At 30.0% G+C, this 22,609-nt stretch overlaps 2 protein-coding genes across 3 annotated transcripts in view; one reads left to right on the forward strand and one right to left on the reverse strand.

The window, feature by feature from the left end:
* Window positions 1-15,289, forward strand: part of LOC126850590 (odorant receptor 22c-like) — a 33,445-nt gene extending 18,156 nt beyond the window's left edge. The window contains exon 3 of the mRNA XM_050593735.1: window positions 14,949-15,289. Within this exon, the coding sequence (XP_050449692.1) occupies window positions 14,949-15,289 (341 nt within the window). The remainder of the gene's footprint in view (window positions 1-14,948) is intronic.
* On the reverse strand, window positions 1,605-4,289 carry LOC126850688 (alaserpin-like). Of its 2 annotated transcripts, XM_050593934.1 has the most exons (9): window positions 4,140-4,289; window positions 3,699-4,062; window positions 3,380-3,522; window positions 3,131-3,307; window positions 2,827-3,043; window positions 2,534-2,736; window positions 2,214-2,420; window positions 1,978-2,110; window positions 1,605-1,892 (listed from the first exon to the last, which is right to left on the reverse strand). In XM_050593934.1, exons 2-9 carry the CDS (start codon window positions 3,706-3,708, stop codon window positions 1,726-1,728), a joined length of 1,257 nt encoding a protein of 418 aa, XP_050449891.1. In that variant the 5' UTR covers window positions 3,709-4,062; window positions 4,140-4,289; the 3' UTR covers window positions 1,605-1,725. The 2 variants fall into 2 exon arrangements, with proteins under 2 accessions (XP_050449891.1, XP_050449892.1); XM_050593935.1 differs by lacking the exon at window positions 3,699-4,062.
* Window positions 15,290-22,609: the final 7,320 nt, after the last annotated feature.

A 22,609-nucleotide genomic window follows, 5' to 3' on the forward strand; every position in this document is an offset into this window, starting at 1 on the left:
TCATCTTCCTACAATATAGAATGATTAAAAAAATATTAATAAGTATCCTTTCTACCACTGAAAAACGTCCACCATTTCATCCAAAATCATTTGATTTTCATTTTTCTAATTTGATCATACCATAAAAAAAGATAAAAATTTAATTTTTTCCTTTCTTTTTGGGAAAGTGTAACTCCACAGTAAAGAATATAGGATTATATGTATGTTTATATGAAGATCTGCCTTAATTTTTGACAAAAAATCATCTTTTAAAATTTTTTGCACTTATTTAGAAACACTCTGTACATATGTTATCGTAATTGTGATTTCTTTAATTATTAGCCAAGACGTTACACTATTTATGTATTTTGCTCACACAAAGAATAACAAATATTTTGCCGATCTGAACATCACGTACAAAGTTGCGATTATTTGTCCAAATAAATTTAATTATCTGATTATGAAAATAAAAGTGATGTGATAATTACATAAAATTTACAACACATATTTTTATGCATTTATAGTGCAATATACATCTTTAACAATATACATCTTTAACATTGTAACTACATCAATCTTTTGATTATAATTCTAAGTAACAGGAATTATAAAAAAAGATTTTTACTAAATGTTAAAAACTCAACATTTCAAAAAATATTGCGATTTTTCGAATGACGTTTTCCAAAAACTGACAGAAAGAGAGTATACTTCAACCGAGCGATAATATGATTGTAAAAAAATTAATTAACGCTGCAATAAATTAAAACTTTTTGAATAAAAAAAAAAAATCGAAATCAAATAAGATTAAAATTGTAGAGAAATAGAATAGATCTTCTGCCGTTTCCCATATCAATTTCTTGTATAAAAATTATTACTAAATCAATAATTATTACTAAACTAATAATATTAATTAATCAAAAATAAATAAATGAAATTAAACGTGTATATGTAATAACATAATACTAATTTAAAAAATTAATTACTTTATATTCAGTTAAAATTAATGTAAACTACTATTACGAAAACATTCAACATTACCCAGAAATTGATTTTTCTTCAATAAAATCTGTAAAATTACAATTTAATTCAGCCAAAATCTTAAATATATCGCGTAACGCGCGCTTGTAATACTAGTTTACTATTCTAGTAAATAATATATAATACAAAATTGTTTTTATAAATTTCTAAACATATATATCTTTTAAATCTTAAGAAACATTTTTCATAATGCATTTATGCAAGAAGATCAATTAATATAAAACGCGTCAAATATAAAATGTGCTGTATCTCTCTTTTACATTATATAATTATAAATAGATACATAGTTGCTCAATTGTATATGTATATATAGTTATTTTATGACATTTAACGCAACGTAAATTTATTACATATATATATATATATATATATATATATATATATATATATATATATATATGTATTAAGGAGGCTACCTAGAGGAACTTCATACGTCGAGTCAACGGAATAAATACAGAAACTGTGGAATTATTTCTGGGTCGAATTCTATGTTCCTTCCCTAGACCGAATATAAAGCGGAGTATAATTTTTAAGTAATTAAGTAATAAAGAAAATTGATCAAAAAAAGACTAAAGCATTTTCAACATACAGATTATTTATTTAATAATGCTTGAGAATTTTATATACATTAATATGATAATTTATAAAAGAAATTAAGCAATACATGCATTGTATGATATAAACATTCAATAAAGTATATAATAGAATTTATAATTCATCTCTCATAAATACAAAATTTGGTACTCGCACGTTTCCAGCAAACATTAGCTCTCCGTATACTGTGACAAAGTAAAAAAACGGACGATCGACAATCAACTTTTGCAGTGGACCTGGCTTTCTTAACGGTATTCTTACTCTCTCTCTGACTGGGAGGGCTGTAATTAAAAGTTTTTTTATTGTTATCTTTACACACACAATATTGACCTGAAGTTTTCTATTATTCACAAATGTATAGATTACCAAAAACTTCAAACTGCGAACTTTCTTCGTGAATGTTTACGGAAATGGTTTGAATGATATTGTTCACTTTTAGAGGAATTTTTGAGAGGCGTGTAAAATCCGCAATATCCTCGAACATAGCACTTACATTCTTCTACAAGCAATTATCAGTTTTAATTTCTAGAGCTTTAATTTCTTTATCTAAAATCTCTCTTACATATTAGATGTATAGATTTTGGTAATTATACAATACTTACATGACGAAAAAATTGTCTCATATTGTGAATACATTCACTTGTAAACATAGGTAGATATAATTCCATATCATGATCAAAATAATCGTTTTTGTATGTATTTCTAATTGACTGAAATTCATCAAGGTTAAACTCTTTTTCCAGATATTCTAGATTTCCAGGTTCCATGTCTTCATTTGGCAAAAATACAGTCATTGTAACATTGTTATTCTGTAAATTTATATTTTGATTCAATATTTAATTATTGATATTCTGTAAGACTACTTTTTGATTCATTATTTTATTTCTGAAAGTTTTTTATTAATTATATAATAATTATTTACCAAGAATAGAATTTCAATGAACGTGACATTCCAATGAGCTATTTCACCATAAATAAATTTTTCAAATTTAATTGTTGGAACAAAATATAATTCTGATGAAGAAACATGAAATTTGTGTTTTTCTGTTTTTTCTGGAAAGTATAGCCATCTGCTGTTTAGGTAAATAACACTTATTAACACTATTTTTGTATCTTTGTCGATATCTATTCATTTAAAGTTTTTAATAATTAAAATGTGCTTTATATAAACTATTATTCATATTTAATTTTTAGTCAAACATTTATACAAAGTACCTGAAATTACGAAATCAGTCATCCAATTTGTTATTATTTGGGCCCATAAATTTATTTTATGTGCAACATGCAAATTATCTCTAAAATCTACTTCTGAAATCAAACAATTAAATTTATTTTCGCATACTGATACAAAATCGTCAGTTAGTTGAACTGACTTTTGAACAAATACTGCAGTTCTTAGTTTCAATTTCATATATTTCATATATTTCATATTCTAAAAATACATATAAACATGTCATTATTCAGAAATATTTTGTACTATAGTATATTTTTTCATTTTTATCTTAATTTCATATCTTACATTTAAATTAGTAAGTTTAGCTAGATATCCATTTAAAGACATTTTATTAGGAACTTTTAGAAAAAATTTCAATTCATTCTCCGTCAATCCTTCATTAGCGCCATTTAAAAGTAAGGACGTTATCATATAAGTACTCGTAGGACTAAACATTTCGTTTTTTATATTTATCAATTGATTCTGTGACATAACATTAAATTAAAATTTAAGTAACTTAAAACTTATTTAAGATACAAATACATGAATACATACTATATCCAATGGTTCATTTAGATTAGATATATCCTTTAATTCTGCATATGTTACAATCATTGTAGATAAATTAGCAAATGAATTTGGCAATAACATTGATACTTTGGAGGCACACATAATGCAAGCGATGATCACAAATAATGCTGTAAAAGGAATATATTTTTTATAAAATCAAGAAGGAAAGATTATTTTACAGTATGCTAATATAATTTACTAATGTAACAGTTCATTCATTGATTTATACATATTATTATAAATGTAACTATATGTATATTATTATTACTAGAAAAAACATTTTTTAATACTAATGTATTATTACCTGTATGCATTGTAACAAAATTTCAATTCTACGATATATATATAAGAAATATATATCTATATCGAATAAGTTGCAGGATAAATTATTAAATTTAATATACGTTACGTAATACAAATTAAATTTAATAATGTGTTACATGTATATAGCTTTAGCTTTTTTTCTTTATTTCTTCTTATGTGCCAAGAATCAACCGTTATTTTAAATGACTAGCTAAAATATTTCTTCGATAAAACTTCAAAATTCAGGAATTTAGAACTGGCAAATTATTGAATTAAATTTTAGTCAAAAATTCTCTTCTTTTATCATAGATTAGATACTAGTTGCGTTGTATTTGCACCAACTGTTAAAAAACTACCAAAAATAACTGCAGAGAAAGAACACATTATTTTAGAATAAAATTCAAGTCAGTTACACGTGATTTTTAAAACAATTTCAACTTACTTTAACAACATCGATTTCTAGGAACAAAATGAGATAAAAGTCCTTTAGCAACAAAATGAGATTTGTATGAGATCTTCAACTGGCACTTCTTTGCAATGATTAGGAATAATTGATATCACCGATGACGGCGAACGACTACTTAATACGTGTCTACATGTGTTTCTATAATGTTTGCGATGTCGTGTAGAGGTGACTCAAATTGAAAAGGGAGAAAGAGAGAAATAATGTTGATAAAATTTTTTTTAATTCTTCTCGAAATTCACGTGTTATCACATGTATATGTCTTAATAATACTCTCAATTTAAATTTTATTTTTAACAGATGAGTTTTATCAGTTTTTTACATGAATAATAAATGTTATTAAAATTTTTGATAATCTACAAATCACACATATAAATGCTGTAAAATATTTTTTTGATTGCTACATGTTTATATTATTTTAAGATAAGAAAATTTTTTATATAAAATTTATTATATTTATAATTTATTATATTTGTTAACAACAATAGAAAATAATTAAAAAAAGCTTGTAATAAACAATTTTATATATGAAATTATTATAATACCATGACGTAGCTTGTTATATACCTACAGTTATAATGTATTTAAAATATAAAAGCTAAAAGAAATTGAAGAGATAAATACTGCGTATTCGACTAATATGTATATTGATGCCATACTTCAACATTGAATTAAAAATAAAATTTGAATAAATACTTATAATATTTATTAAGGGAGAAAATCAGTGTAGCGGCTAATTTTTAAGGATATTTTTTCTTTAAATAAGTGTCTTTTTTAACATCACTTTATTATCACTTTATTACATATAATTTATACTACTTTTGTAAAAATTTTATTAAAAAATATTAATATTTATAACAACAATAGCCAATAGAGCCGCCTTAAAAAAAAAAAAACGCGTTCACGTGCAGCTCTGAACGGAATCTCTAAAACAAAGAAAAACAAATATTTTCTTAAAATATGATATAATTGCTTTATCATAGTTGCACATATGGATTAACAAAAAAAAAAATAATCATTTAAAATGGCAAACTTTTGAAGAAAAGAATTCCAAAATCGATGAGATTAATCTTTATTTGTTAACATTGCAAAAAAACAAATCATTTAAGATAATTGTCTCGCAACAGTATAATCCAAAATTTTATATTTTAAATCAGCGTTATAACATCCGACTGAAAACAACTACAGTTACCAATTAAAAACTTTTGGACATTCTATAGCTTATTGCTAAGTCATCTGCAAATTGCCCGCAAATTTACGAACATCATTTGTTTTACTTTCGGTGAATAATAAGAATGAAATAATACCGTTAGGTCTTTTTATTATTATATTTCTAAAACTAAACACTCAATAATTTCAGATTCTTTTTAATAGAATTCCTAAAGTGTCCTTATATTTTATATTAGTTTTTCATCATTTTCTTGTTATTTTTTCTAATTGTTAAAATTTAAAATACGAAATTTTCATACGTTTTACATATGCGACACGTATAAAAAGTACAATTTTTTGATAGTGATTATCTCGCGTTCGGGACGAATTCAATTGTTTTTAAGATGTACAAATGTATAGATATCACATTTATTAATGTATAAATAAATTTTCAAATTTTTCTTGTTAATTGCGATTTGCGAGACAAGTACCTCAATCGAAAATTCCGTACGTGCAATTGAAGCTATATTGTCTCATATTTGAAGAAAATATTTTTTTTTGTTTCAGAGCTTTCGTTGCTCTACTATGCATGCGCCCATTTTTTTTATTTTAAGGCAACTCACAATATTGGCTATTGTAACAATAAATATTAATATTTTTTAACAAAAAATTGACAAAAAATAGTTTTAATTATGTACTTTGTGATGTTAAAAACGTGATTTGAAAAACAAACCCAATTATTTACCAGAGAGAAAGTTCTTAAAAATAACTTTTTTTCAGCCATTACACTGGTTTCTCCTTTTAACATAGATGTATATGTTTTGAGATAATTATAAAATATATAAATGTATATATTTTGAGTATTATCAAATCAGTTAAAATATTGTGATATTAAATAATCTGATATGATTATCAGCAAGTTTTCATATAATGGAATTAGAGAACAAGATTTTATACCAATATAATAACTTGATGTTTTTCCCATCTTTAAAGAAAAAAAAATTGAATTTATAACAAGAGATTAGTAAAGATTGTAAAAGATTGGCAGATATTTGAACTGACCATATTCTATAACCAAGTTTGTGAAAATAATGATAACCAATTAAATCTACTTTTATTGGCGGCTAACTATTTTTATTTATGGCCAATAAATTGTTGTAATCCATTGGCAATCCATCAGCTTATGCGCGTGTCTTTTTTTTAATTTTTTCGTTTTTAAAATCAAATCTTCTAGCAATAGATTTTTTAAATAAAGTTGTTTGATTCTCTGATAAAGCCAAGAAGTATTGCACCTGAAAAATAAAAAAAATTTGGAAAACATTTATTAAGCGTACAAGTATGTACAATTTAATAAAATTATTGAATAATTACTATATATTTAATAAAATAAACTTTATTTTTTTATGTATTTTAATTTTTATAATTCATTGTGTATTATTTTAACTTAGAACTAAAATTGAATAAAACCTTTTTAAATATACTGTTACGTCCAAACTCAAGAAAAAAATGAGTCAATGGAAGAATGTAATAATTATTTTAATTATCCTGAAATCGGACATCTCGCAACAAAAAAAAGTTGAACAGACTCGCAAATTTGAAAGTCAGATAAACAATTGTTCGGATTGCTATTATGCTGTTTATTTATTTAGATGTTCACTTGGTGATTCCTTTTCGATCAAGGAATTTAATTCCTTTTATACGGGACCAACTACGATCTTTATCTAACAACGAGAGAAAATTTCAGAAATGTTTTGAATAGTTAAATAAAAAAAATATAATTTTATTCATTAGAAAAATGAATGGAAGTTTGAATACATGTTATATTTATATATAAACAATATATATAATAACAATATATATAAACAACATATATAATATTAATTGCGTGAATGTAAATGTGTTTGTGTAGTTGAGTTTATTTTTCTCCGCGGATGTTATACAAGTTCGGAGAACATCAGTCAGAATGATTAGAGGAAGGCTCTATTTTTAGATTAAATCTTTAATTGGCTAATACAGCATATGATTATTTTTATCAATAAATAAAAATATTAAAAATAAAGTGTAAAAATGTGTAAAAGATTGAAACAAGGAAATACATAAGGATAGCTTTAAATCGTGCTGTAAATTTTTGTATAATTCTGCTTCTACAATAAATCAAGAAGTTTATAAAATTATTCGATAAAATCTTGGATTCCTTTCTCGAAATCATTCGATTCGAAAGACTGAGAAAAAGGAGGGAGTGACTTGCCGAGGATGATTGTGGATAGGGAAGAAAATAATCTCGAAAGAAATTGGTGCAGTTCAGGGGGAGAAAAAAATGTTCAGGAAAATAACTAACAATAAGAGAAAAATGAAAGGGAGAAGTAGGCTCGGAGTTGTGCGTGTGTGTGTTTGTGTAGTGACTTATATTTAATGTCAGTTATATTATCTATTATGATATCAAAATTTGTATTAATCCGAATCAACACTTTTCGAATCTTGCAATTAATTTTCCTTTTGATACGCTTTGCTCGCAGATTCAAACGCTTAGCTGAGATGATTTCCACTAAGAAACTAATGCAATGCCAGTAAAGTTATAAAATAATTTGGCCAAGAATTCTGTATAATAAAATTAAATTTATCGTTACTTATTTTTAATTAATATCCCGAAAATGAAGGGCTGGCGAATTTTTTGAGTCCCTTTGAGTCTCGTAGTGTAATATAATATTTGATTTGCAACTCCGAATGACGATAGAAGACTGGTAAGAACTTGTTCTCGTATTATGGTAAATATTGCAGCATAGAATAACTGACGAAAAAAATGACTATGCGAATTTTGCGAGCTCTTTTTTTATGGTTCGCCGATTAGTCAAAGTGAAATATTTTCAACAGTCGAACATTTTCGAAGAACGGCGGACTTTCGCGCATATGATTCTGAGATAAATAGCAAAGGTATTTCTTATTTTTCTATAATTTTTATCGATATTGATGCGGCTGTATTTATTAAATATTTTGTAAAGTGATTTTATCGTTTCTTCGCTGTTTCTTTCACTGAAAAATTTTACTGTATGAGAAATCTATTGACTTCCATTTACTTAGAGATCGGCATAGTTTCTTTTATCTTTCTCGCTTTCGTCGATACTCATGATTATATTCATTGATAAATAATGAAACGTTTAAAAAGTTGTGTAGTACAAAACATTCTATTTATCGAAAGATTTATTTTTATTGCGAATCCACGATCCTTGCTGCAACTTCACGGAAGAAAGGAATCGTGGAGTCAGCAAGATGTAACCACTCGCGGCCTAAAAAAATGTTGGGAAAAAGTCCAATTTGCAGAAAAAAAAAGAAAATGGATTCCTTTTTTTCGCGTTTTACTAAAACGTATGTGTGTAGTAATTTATGCGTGCTGATTTGTTTATTAAGAAAGAAAGAAAGGAAAGCGATTTTCAAAATCTCTTTCTTTTTTCTTTGGTCTTTCTTTTATATAATATGTATTTTTTATTTATTCTTCTAAATTTTTCTTGTAATAATAAAAACTTTTTCTAATAACAATATTCTTTTTATTTACTAAATTTTGTTACAATAACGATCGTTTTTATTTCATTCATTAAAAAGAATTTTAATACAAAGTTATCTTTTTTTTTATAAAAGCTATTGTACAATAAAAAAAGAAAAGCAAGATATAATGTTTACTTGAACAACATTGGCGATCTCAAAGTTTTGTCTCTTTGAAAAAAGAAATTATTATATCAATCTACTTGGTATCTTCTGGTCGAACATGACCGTCGATTGTTACCGAGTTACACTTGCAGTTGCAAAGTTGCAGAGTAACATTTGTTGCAGAGTTGCATTTTTTGGACATATTCAGTGCCGTTTTTTATTTACTGTAGATTGTGCTTTTAATTAGCTATTGGTTGAAGTTCTGGATTTATTTTTTATAAAATTTTAAATTCTCCAAAAAAAGGTGTTGTTCTAACTTCCGCAACTTTTAAGATATTTGTCTAAATTTTTTTATAGGAATAGAATATCATTAAAGGATAGTATTAAATTTGATGGTTGGTATTGAATTTGATGAGAATTGATAAAAGGGTTTGTTATGAAATTTTAAATTTTTTAATAAATGTATGTGCATGCTGTAACTTCCACAAATTTTGAAATATCAGGCTAAATATTTTTACATTAATAAACTAGCATTAAAGAATGGTTAGTATTGATTTTAATGAGAATTGATGAAAAAGTTCATTTTTTATAAAATTTTGACTTTTTCTAAAAAAAAAAATATGTAGTTGCTCTAACTTCATCAAATTTTTATATATCGGGCTAAATATTTTTATATTAACCCTTAACATGCACTGTGGGGTCAGATTGACCCCAGACAAATTCAACGTCAATTTACTCCGATTCCTCATTTCGATTCTCAAAATAAATCCCTTTTTTGGAACGCACTAATTTTTTTCTTAAAGTGTCACATCTCGAGAGTAACAGGTTAAATTTTTAGCTTAAAATATCAAAAATAGTATGAGTTCTGATTTTTTGAGTAAAAAAAGTCATTTTTCACGTTGTTTTTTGGTGGAATTTTGGAGAATTTTGGGGAATTTTTTTTCATATTCAAAATCAAATTTTATATAAAAACACAATTCCGTAGTATAGAAGGATGTTTCAAAGTTATTATGTAATTTTTTCAAGTCAAAAATTCAAATAGCTTTATAGCAACAAGCATTTAATAGTGGGGGCTGAAACGACTCCAGTGTGACCGTTATGCAATTCTGCTGAAGTGTGTACATTAAGGGTTAATAAAGTATCATTAAAGCATGGTTGGTATTGAATTTACTTAAAATTGTTGAAACGGTTAATTTTTTATAAAATTTTGAATTTTTTAATAAATGTTTGGTCACGGCCTAATTTCTGCAAATTTTTTAAATATTAGATTAAATTGTTTTACATGAATTTGTAATTACTGATATTATAAAAAAAGGGAAATAAAATTATGAGGAAGTCATGTGCAAGTTTCCAATTGGCACAATTTTTTACTTGTTTTTACTGATGATTATAATATTGCTCTATTTTTTTAATATAAAAAGAAATAATTCTGCTTTATATGTATTTTGTTGTATCTGCTTATTATATAATATAATGATCAATCCAAATTTTGTATGAATAAGACATAGTTGAATGATAAATTAATATTAAACGTGGTAACATCTGTAATGTAAATATATATATATAATACATATATATATATATATATATATATATATATATGTATATTTAGTATTTTCATTAATCTAATAATGATATTAAATGATACAATGTAAAGTTCGCTTATGTTCTTTCTTATTTTACAGTATACGATGGGGAATATATTTACCTGTGACGTGACTGTTAAGTTGACTGCGTGCGCGTTTCTATTATTCCTATTATTAGTATATATTTTGATTGATAATTAATAAAAAGTTGTATATGTATTTTTGTTAAAATTGTTATTATCGTGATAAGTCTTCCAATGTTGAGGTCTAACTAAAAATTCTCATAATTATGTAACGGTCGGATTTTCCGAGCGCTGTTGCGGGATAGCTCGGCCGGGATCAGGGCTCGGAAGGTATAGCAAGTATCAAAATGCGTTAGTAAAATAAATAGTGTGTTTATTTATGTCAGACTGCGGGGGTTACAAAAGTGTATGGGTGTATGAATGTGCGCTTATGGATACGTATGAGTGCGAGTGTATATGAATATGACGCGTGAACGTGTGTATGCGAGTGATGCGTGGATGTGTGTATGTATTTCAAACGGTAAGCGGATGCACCGCGGTGGTGCGATTCGGGGTGTGATGCGCTCGAGTGCACGCTTGGAGTGCACTCGCGAAAGGCGCGATTTTATGCGGCGGATCGAACGCAGTGCGCGATAATCGATGCCTGTGATCGATGGGTGGTATCACCCGTCGGATAGATAGCGCGATGGCGCACGGTGATGTCTCCGCGAGGGGCGGGAGCCTCGCGGCTTGGCGAATCGTGTGTCGCCAAATTCGGCGCGTAGGGCGGTCTCAAGGCCCTAGACGCACGGATTCTGTTGCCATAATGATAGCGAGTCTCGGTCGGATTGTGTCGGCTCGCGAGATACCTCGAGATAATTTCCGGATTAGCGGGAACGTTTCGCGGGCGGAATAGGAGCGTCCGGCAGACGGGAATATCCGTCGGTGGCGGGTAAATTCCCACCGCTAGAAATATTGCCGGACAATCGGAAGTGCGGTAGGAACGCTTTGCTTGCGGGATACTGGGAAAGCCCAGCAGAGGCGGAGTACACCCAACCTCGATCTCACTTGTGAAGCGTGTAGGTTCTTCGGAGTGCTCTGAGCGTCTTACTGACTTCAGAGCGGCAGAGAAGATTCTGTCTGTTTAGTCGGTGGAGCGCTTATTTATACCCGGTGTCGGCGGTATCGCGTCGGCGCGATAATTGTTTATTAAACAATTCGGTTGAGCCCGTTCGGGAATATTCGGAAACGGTTTCCTGAGCGCGCGACTCGTGCTCCGGTACGGTGTGCCGAACCGGTGGTATAACCGTAAACAAATACAACTGTTTATGTTCGCTCACCGGTTTACAATACAATGGGGCGCGTAGCGCCTTCGCAAGGTCCCGTGACTGCTGGGCATGGGACGGCGGTATCTTACGCGCGTTGGCCCGACTGATGGTCGTCGGGCGGGGTGTCCGGCGAGTGGACGGCCAGGTAACGATGTACGCATCGTTACAATTATTTATTAGTTTTGATGTATAAAATTCGTAAGCAGTTGGGATGGACAATTTAACCATTTTCCTTTATTCTAATTTTTATGTTATTTTTATTTAAGGTTCTCAATATTACTTCCGAACCGAATAACGGGTCAATCGTTAACTAATCAGAGTAAAAATTGTTAAGAGCTAGCAGTAACTTGTACTGTGAAACGGCTAAACAGATAAAAAATGTTTGTCTTGTCAATCATTAAAGATTTGAAGATTACAAAGCTATCAATGTTTTTGTAAAATCAAATTGTATAGAATCATTAATGTCTGTCACAATCATTATACAATACCTAATAAATTAGCGGTTTTTTAAAATTTTGTCATCAATTTTTCATGAGAAAAAACATAACATATCGAAAAGGCATACAGATAAATATGTAATAAGAGCTATCACTTTAGCATGTGCTTGTACTTGAAAGCAGTATGTTATGTTAAATTTTAAATTGTGTACCGTGCACTCTAATATTGTAGCTGAAATATTTTTATCGTTATAGATTTGAATCTCTTTTTGATTCTCCAACATAAGTCAAAGACAAGATTATCGGAACTGCCTCCCCTATATAAACAAGCGAAGCGGTAGCGTCGCGACGCCAAGTTCATAAAAAAATCGCCAAGTACATGACAAAAATTTTCTGTCATGTGAAGAGTTTGCCTACGTACAGGGGTCACGGCGCTACCAAGTAGCTTATCCGGAATTTTATGTCTATAATAGTTTTGATAAACTTTCGATTAAAATACCTCAGGAACTAAAGCCGTAATAAAAAAACCAATGGCACTTTTATCACATAATGTGAATGCAAGCTTTTGAATGCAACCAGTTTCAATAAGATTGGTGCTGTTAATCCTGAGATATGATAGTCGTTAGGTTCAGAATTGTGAAAAAAAATTCTTTTTCAACTTTCAGACTTACATACGTATGTCCGCACGTACCCATACAAAGTGATTTTGTTCCTCAAAGCGCATTTACAGCGCTTATTCGCTTGTGTAAATACGCCTTGAGAGACAATATGTATGTGAGCGCATATGTATATGATATGTATGAAGCGACGCAGTTAACAGTAGTATCGCGACGCCAAGATAAAGAGCGTGAGGGGGGGGGGAGAGAGAGAGAGAGAGAGAGAGAGAATGTGTCGCCCGTGTCGCATTATAAGTCATACATTTTAATATTGATTATGATTTTTAATAATCTTTTGCAAATTTATATTTCAGGCACGCCAAGTTTTTATATGTCACATTAATATTAACCCTTTCGTTCCGGGCTTCTGTTAAGATTGTGATTAATTTTAAAACAAATCGATCTATATTTGGCATGGACTTTTAAATTCAAAATTGGTGATCGATATGATCAACATTATTACAGTATGGGTTAAATAATAAATATTATTATTTACTATCTTTAATAAAAACCGTAATATAATAATGCTCTTTTCTATATTATATAAAATATTTATTTGAAACATAAATGTAATTTTTTAATATAAATAAAATGCGTTTTAATTTATTTGAGAGAATCCATAATTTTTCTATAAGTGCAAGATTGATTTTATGACAAACATTATTTCAAATTATAAATCTTCACAAATTAAATTCCTTCTACTTGACTTAATTATTGATTTCCCATTTAGTTTTTATTTTTTAGAGGATTTTACTTTTTAGGGAACAATTTTTTTTATAAGTTATTTTTTAGAGATAAGTATTTTTTTAATTTTCACATCTTTTCAACTTTTTGTTGCATACAAGGAATATTTTTTATGTACTTGGTGTACTTTTTTTACCTTTGTGAGGTTTTTTAGTGTGATTAATATCTCTTTCATAATTACCTTGCTTTTAAATTTTTATTTTACTATATATTACTGTACAATTATTTAGAAACAAAATATATTAGTTTATATCTATATTAAAAAATATTTAGTAAATTATTGATTCAAAAATTTTTAATTTAAATTACACAATGTGAGTGATTTTTTTATACAATGTAAAAGAATTATTTTTTTTATAGAAAATAATCGCAAACCTTAGATTTAGGTATATGCTGAAGAAAATTAGTAAGCCATTTTTATCAAAGCCAACTTGCTTCTTATAAACCCATGTACCTCCTTCCATTTCATTCGGTTGTTCATAGACTGTTGTTTCGAATTATGCATTTTCCGCCAAATATCTGTGCGCACACCAGTCACGCCAGCATCGGTCACACATATTTTAATTTTTTTTTCTTGATTCGCAATTTGTATGTTTTGTTCTTCTAAGGTGATAACTATTAGAGAATTTTGATCATTTATTTTGTTACATTCAAAATGATTTGACATATATTTGGGAGATTTGAAAGATTTGAAAACATGAATTAATATCATAAAGTATAAGGATCATTTTGATTAGAGATATCTTGATGTTATAATTGCATATTTTTATGTCTATAATTTTTTTATAGAGATTAAAACAATTCTTTTCTTTTGTGTAACTTGATTTTTTCACCGTTTCAGATTTTAAAAATTGCTATTAAGAACTATAATGATATAAAGAAATATTAAATATTAATTTGATGAATCGAGACTTTAAATAAAAATGTCTAGTTCTTAAAGAGAGTTGGATAAAATCTCTTAAAATATTATATAAGTATATAAATATTCCGAAGATAAACAAGCTCAAAAAGCGAATGTGTCCATTAATTATAAATTGTCAAACTTATTATTGGCAATCATTATAAATTAAATTATTAGAAGCCAACAAATTTAAATAAATTTTGGAAATAAAAAAAATGACGCATTATAAAATGTTCTCTATTATATTTTATTCTATCAAATATTTGTATATTATTTATATTGAATTATTAACACATAAATACAAAAACATATATTTCCATAATAATTTAAGACTTACTTTCAGGTATGCAATTGTTAATTTCGTTGAAATCAAACGATAACATCGCGATGATCAAACACATTGTCTTGATCTTGACAATGCTAGTGCAACTATACCTCTACTGCTACGCTGGTGATCAGTTAGAATCTATAAGTGGAAAACTCGCATATAGTGTTTATGACAGTCCGTGGTATGATTTCGACATGAAGTTAATGAAAAACCTACCGATGGTGATGTTTCGAGGAATGATTCCTCATCAGATAACAGCCGGAAATTTCCTACCTATGAATTTATTTTCTTTTAAAGAGATCTTGAAAGCTACAGGTTCCTATCTCTCCGTTCTTAGAGTGATGATAAATGCATAAAAAAATAATGAGGTTGAATCACCCAAGTCGAAGTTAGTCTCCCCCTTTTTAAAATTAACTAATATCAAAAGTTGTGCTAAGTTTGTGCTATATTATTCTCGAATATTGGAACTATAATATAAAAAAATAAAAAAAATGATTAATTTAGTTAATCCCCTATTTTTTATTTTTTTTTTAAATTTTCTCAGTTGTAAATTTTCTAAATTGTGTTAACAATGTGCTATTATTATTTTAAAAAAGTAATAAAGAAAAAAAGAGTCTTGATTGCATTAAAAAACAATTCTGGACAATAAACATTATATGCAATTATCATTACAAAATTAATTATAAAGTCAATTACAAAATTAATTATATAGTCGATTTATGGACATTGAATTGAGAGCGAAGGGTTGCACTCAAGAGTAAAATACTTTTAATATTGCTATGCTAAGAAAATCAATAATTATACTGATTTGTGCAATGCTAGCACAATTCAGATATGCAATTATATTTGGTTATTTAGATAATTGATGCGAACGTAAATATTAGTTGCAGGTGGTATTAAAAATTATGGGTAGAGTTCCGAAAAGGGCTTTTTACCTTTTTCTCTTAAAATATGAGTTTCTTGCAGGAGTCGCCAAACATCTTTTTAGGGATTTTCATTTTAACATGAAAGAAAGCTTTTCACAAAGTTTCATCGAAATCGGAGCTGAATCTTTTTCGGAACTTTATCCCAATTATTTTACATTTGGTACACCCAGTCTACGTTTAATACAGTTTTAATATAATTTAAAAAACTTATGTAGATATTTACAATTATTTTTTACATATTTACATTTATGTTTTATAAATTTATTAAAAAAAATAATGATAAAATTTATTGCTTATCAGGATATTATAGAGTCAATTACAATGCTAAAAACTGGCAATTAATTTCGGATTATCTAGATAAATAAGCCCGATTTTAGAAAATCTTTAAGACAAGAGACTACGAAAAATGGGCATATCTTTTTGGTGAAATTAACTGTAGAACTGTAGCCCACGATAAACTATTGGCCATTTTGATGTAAAATTATCAAGTAAAATTTCTTATAAATTCGCAATATTCTATAACTACGGTTTTCTACATAACGACATATATAAGATCAATTATTTTATCGAAATACGCAAGACTATATGTAAATTAAACTCTTCTAACAGAATTTTATTTTATTTTAAAGTATTTTATCATGGTGGAAAGAATAGACTTATTGTATTGTGACTTATATGTAACGGTAGCTATGGTAGATCATTCCACTTGATGGGAAATATTTACCACTTTGAAAAATAATTAAAATAGCAAACTTATTAAATTATCGGTTTGCACTAGACCTATTACTGTTAAAAGTTATTCGACTACAATATGTAATACAATTATAATGCACTGTTATGTTTTGGCGTCTCCACGATTCTTTCCTTCCGCGAAGTTGTGGCAATCGTCTATTAGTGATAAAAATACATCGAGCATCTTGCGTCACGCATTTCGTAAACTCTTAGTCACTAACTATATCAATGAGGAAGAACCGTAAGAAAGATGCAAGAAGATCGGTGATGAAACCATGCCAATCTCCTCGAAAAATTTAAAATTGATAAGTATCCCTTGCAGTAGAATTTCCCGGCGGAAGAATAAAGCAATACCAAAAGATAATAAATTTCTTCGAACGAAATTTCTTCTAACGCAATTGAATCAATAACGATAAAACTATCTCAACGAAGAAAATTAACAAATAGAGTCGTACCATTTGACATAAGAAAATAAATTCTTTCTTAATCATAAGAAAATAAGACTTTCTCATTATTTACGTGCGCAATAATCAAAGAAAATTGATATCAAACTCACCCATCGACGATTACCGTGAGTAAAAAACGAGAAGTAGGAGAAATACCCCGCCTAGAAGGCACTGGAATAATTTCTAATTCGTTAAATTTCCGAAGGATCCCTACTTCTAAAAATTAGTACATACTTCCGGAAAAGAAATATAAAAAAGAGACTCATAAGACTCGAAAATAATAATTCAGACTTCAGACAAGACTTCAGACAAGACTTCAGATTTTATTCATTCACCAGTTATTTTTACCGCTAGTCTTATTTTGTGTTTTAGCATAGTGAGTTATGAGTTAGTTACTGTGCAATCAGTGTCCTTATTTGGCATCATCTCCAGAGCAACTTATCTGCAACCACGAATCGAGCATCGAGTTATCGACATGAAACACAGAGCAAAACACTGCACTAATTCGCCATCTTTTGGACTCCGAATCGCTATTCGTAAAAAGTAAGTCTAATTAAATAATTCTCTTTTTTCTTCTTTGTTTTATTTCTTATTTAAATCAAAACAATTCTGTTAGATATTTTTATTCTTTTAAATCATTAATTTGTTCCGAAATAGCCGTAATAAGCTTTAGAAAATTTTAAAAACCGAATTTAATTCATATGCGAGCGATCAATTTTATACTTCCGACTGTTCCCACACACACACACACACACACGTACACGCACACGCACACGCACACGCACACGCACACGCACACGCACACGCACACGCAAACGCATACTTGTTTATCTATACGTTTTAATTTTGATTTTATTTTCAAATTAAACACTATATACTGTAATTACCAGTCGGAGACTAAATATTAAAAATAAATATCTTCCCCTTATCTAGCTGATGCCATCCGCACTAATATATCATCTATGAATAAATAAACAATCACACATACACTCACATTTACACTTACATAATTGAAGATTAGTTTTTTTCTACTTCTCATATAATTATAAGAACATGTATCAAATTTTTATTTATTTTAATAAATAAATGTATATTTTTGTTTAATTAAATATTTCTTATCCCTCTCTCTCGTTCCCAGTAAAAGATTGCACTTGATCCCATCCCGAGTAATAGGGATTAAATTCCTTAATTAAAAAAGGACCATCGAGTGAACGTTTCAAAACAGCGTAATAGCGATGCGTACAGTCATTCATCTGATTTTCAAACCTTCAAGTTCGATCGATCCTATTATTACGCCGCAAGGCGTTTGATTTCGGGATAATTAAAATAGTTGTTGCGCCCTTCCTTGTTACTCATCCTTCTGAGAGTCTGGACATAACTTCCTGTTTTAAAATTTAATAGTTGTTGCCTCTTTCCTTGTGACTCATCATTCCGAGGGTCTATTCGTGCACTTGTTTCTTGAATTTTTCTTGCAATTTTGTATTTAATTTTAAATATTTAATTTTTATTAGCTCTTAATTTTTCACTTGTACAATAGTAATATAAAACTATAAAAAAAAACATCAAATATATTTATCTTTATTCTTTGGAAATCAAATAAATAGATCTATGTTAAGAAACAAATTATAGTATCACAAAATAATATAATTATCCATGTCTTTATAAAACAAAATAATGTAATTATTTTTCTTAATTTATGACAAAAATTTTTGACCATCCTTTGAAATTAACTACAAGAAAAAAAACGAATAAAATACAAGATGATTTTGGATTACTATGAATAATTTGCTACAATTTTTAGTGAATAATTTTTAAACGAGTAAGTGAATCTAACAATAAATCAAGTTTTGCTTAAATGTTTAATACAATTTTATCAATACAAATAAAATTTTTTATTTTACTGACAATGCTTTTTTCTTGTTAATTGTGTGGAATGTTTTATTTATGTATTATTCAATTGTGTTCATTATTAAAATTATTATTATAATCTATTTATATTTATAACTCACAAAAATACTGATTTCAACAGAGCTAGATTTGTATTCGTTTATTTTCTATGAATTTAGAGATACTAAAAATTTAGAGAATTTCGATATACAATAATCGGAGAGGGTTCCTTCTCTGGGTGACAGAGAGAGGGTAGGCTTGAGTGTGCTCGTGGGAAATTATATATGGGGTGCAGGACCAAGGAGGAAGACAAAGCTGTAGAAGGGAGGAGAAGGAAGAGCGGAGAGAGGAGTACAGATGAAAATTAAGGGAAGTCAGATGGTTAAAAGAGGAAGAATTTAGAAGAAGTAATGGTTTTATGAGCAGCTGGAGGTTAGGACGGAATGAAATATTGAGAGAGAGAGAGGAGAGAGAGAGAGAGGAGGAGAGGGAGGAGAGGGAGAGGAGAGAGGGAGAGGGAGAGAGAGGAGAGGAGTGGAGGGAGGAGGAGAGTGGAGGAGTGAGGGAAAAAGAAATGAGAAGTTAAACGCGGCAAGGATAGTTTGCCTATTAGCAATAGAACGGAGGTTGTTTACAAAATAAATTGTAAGAATTGTAACGCTTCGTATATTGGCCAGACAAAAAGACACTTAAGCACCCGAGTCAAGGAACATTGTAATAATATAAAATGCACGAAAGTAATTTATCCGTAATTAGCAAACACAAATTAAAATTTGATCATGACTTCGATTGGTCAGCGCCTGATATTCTACATAACGAAAAACATGTAAGAAAGAGAGAAATAGCTGAAATGTTTTTTATTAAAAAATTTGACAACACTATTAATTCCCAAAAAGATACAGAGAATTTAAACAACACATACGATAAATTAATAAAGGTCGTTTAGTTGATCTCAGTATTCCAAACATAGTGGTTGACACAATGTCAGTTTGACATTTCGATTTTTCTCTTTCTACTTATTATAACGTAAGTTGCTTAATCCTATTTTTTTCTTTGTAACATAACTATCATTATTTATTGTATTGTAATTTTAGTTTCACTTGATAAGGACCAAAACCATATGGTCGAAACGTCGTGATATAATAATCAAACAATAAATTGCCAGTTTGGTCGTATAAACACTTGTTTAGAAATGAGAAGGCTGAAGAAGGAGATAAAGAGATGGTGGAGAGAAGATAAAGGGGGAGGTGGCGGTGCGGAGGAAAATCCATCGGCGAGGAAATCTAGATCAGACGCTACCGGAGATCCGAAGCGCAGATCGTGCGGCTAGAATCAGAAGCAGTCGCAAGTCGCTGTCAAGAATCAGAATCGATCCAGCATCGACGACAATCGTCGCTCGTCGAAAATCGCGCAGAATCTCAGAATTCAGCAAATCCAGCGTCATCGCGAATCAGAATCTTCATGCGGATCGATCAGGATCGACTTGCATCTTCAGACTCGATCGTCGGATCAGACTCTTGTGCGTCAAAGCGCATTTCAAACGTCGCGCTCAGCTCGATCAGTTCTCGAGATCAAAGATCAAGCAGCGAGCTTGCCGCGAGATCAAATCACGCATCCAGCTTCGATCGCGCTTCGATCGTCACTCAGGATCGATTCAAATCACAATCGAGATCAAATTGCGGCAAATCGCGCAGATCAGATACTCATCGAAAATCGTCGATCATCAAGATCTCGGCGCTCGTATCGATCAAGGATCGTTCCAGCATCATCTTCGAGATCTCGCGCGTTAATCAAAATCGCGGCGAGACTCGAACAAGCATCAGAGATTTCTCGATCGATCATTCAAGATATCGGCGCAGGATCCGATCGAGATCATCGCGCTCCGCTTTTCCGGCAGAGATCAAATCGGATCAACTCGGAACGTCAGATCGAATAAAGAAGTCTGTCGGAACAGTCACTGAATCGCAATAAATAAAGTCGGGGTCGAGAAGTACACGCGGAACGATCCGGAAATAGAATATGAAGTCACGAGTCAGGCCGGGTTGGGGAGGAATGAGATATGTATAAGTGTAGATGTTGTAAATTGAAACCCTTAGGGGACCAGTAAAGATTCATACATACATACAATAACCGAACTTTACCGGTTCGCGAACCTATGGATTTTTGCTGTTTGTGATCGTTTCTATTTGGAAGTAGTAACGAACAATACGCTCGCTACTACCAGTCTCCCAGGTTACTATCCGCAGGAAAGCGAGACTAGGCGCCTATTGCGTCCCCAAATGTCGATACCACTACTGCGGTCCCTCTATAGCGGTAGTCCCCACCACGCACCAAGCTGCGTGAGTGGGACACCGATTGATGGGTATATAAACCGGCTTAGCGAGAGACCACCAGTTCCCAATCTCAAGTCTCCGACTCGAGTCTTGAACAGTTTTGCATGATCACGCATACGAGCGTTCTTGTCGTGACGACCGAGTGTTCTCAGCCATTGGTTTCGGCCACCTAGTCCTAGTATCAGAGATGCCAATTTTGAGACGCGTCATATAGCAAATCGTAGTGGAAGGGATACATACACAAGAATAACCGCGTACATATGATGCGCAAATCGTTCTGCGCATCACGTGTACGCAGTTATGCTTGTGTATGTATCCCTTCCACTACGATTTGCCGTGTAGCGCGTCCAAAATTGGCATCTATGCCTAGTATACCGCCAGACTACGCATACGAGTGTTCTCGTTGCGACGACTGAGTGTACTCAATCATTGGTCAGTAGACCTTAAGATTCCCGTTGATATTTAAATTAATTGTGTAAATATCGCTTCCGCTTTTATTCCCACCGATTCTAAACTATAAGTTAATTTACATCTTTTAGTAACACATGTAATATTTTGTGTTCGAAAATAAAATTACTAAGTTATAGAGAATAAAAACGAGTTTGAGTTTTCCTCCTTCTCCTGAACCCTGATATATCGATAAACCGATCCGGGCATCGGGAAAGGTGTACCGTTATAAAGTGAAGCAAAGTTTGATGTAGTGTACAATATTGTTTGCAATAAAAAATTTTTTGCAACATACTAAGTTTACATATTCCAATTAAGCTTATAATTAATAAGCATCTGATGCATTATAAAATACATGAACTATACAATTACAATAAACAATCGTACGCATACCGGAATACCAGACATAAGTGAAAGAACGAAACACATAAGTCACACTTTTGACACCGACAAGATATCATTAAAGACCATGGTCTTATGGGATTTAATGTGATTGGAAAAAAAAATTTGCTGCGTGTTATTTTAATTTATCCAGTTATTGTCTTATTATTGAAAATGTATAAATCTTTTATGTAACTGCTTCAAGAACAACAAAATAAACATTTTATTCTAAAATTATTTTAATATCAACAATGTAAAGATTTACTTATCTACATTAGCGCATGACGAACTTTTTTTCGAGAAATAACAAATTCTGTTTTTTAATGATATCTCATCAGTGTTTTTAATAATAAAACAATAATTGGATAAATTAAAATAATCGTATGAATTAAATAATTCATGTAATTACATATCTTTGATGCAGTTAAACGGCCGATAACATCAACATTTTTCAATTATTTCCAGGCCCACCGGATCCACTCGACAATCAGCTACGGTACACTGTCAAGTTTGTCAAGTTTTCT

The sequence above is a fragment of the Cataglyphis hispanica genome, chromosome 6 (assembly GCF_021464435.1).
Source record: "Cataglyphis hispanica isolate Lineage 1 chromosome 6, ULB_Chis1_1.0, whole genome shotgun sequence".
Classification (NCBI taxonomy): domain Eukaryota; kingdom Metazoa; phylum Arthropoda; class Insecta; order Hymenoptera; family Formicidae; genus Cataglyphis; species Cataglyphis hispanica.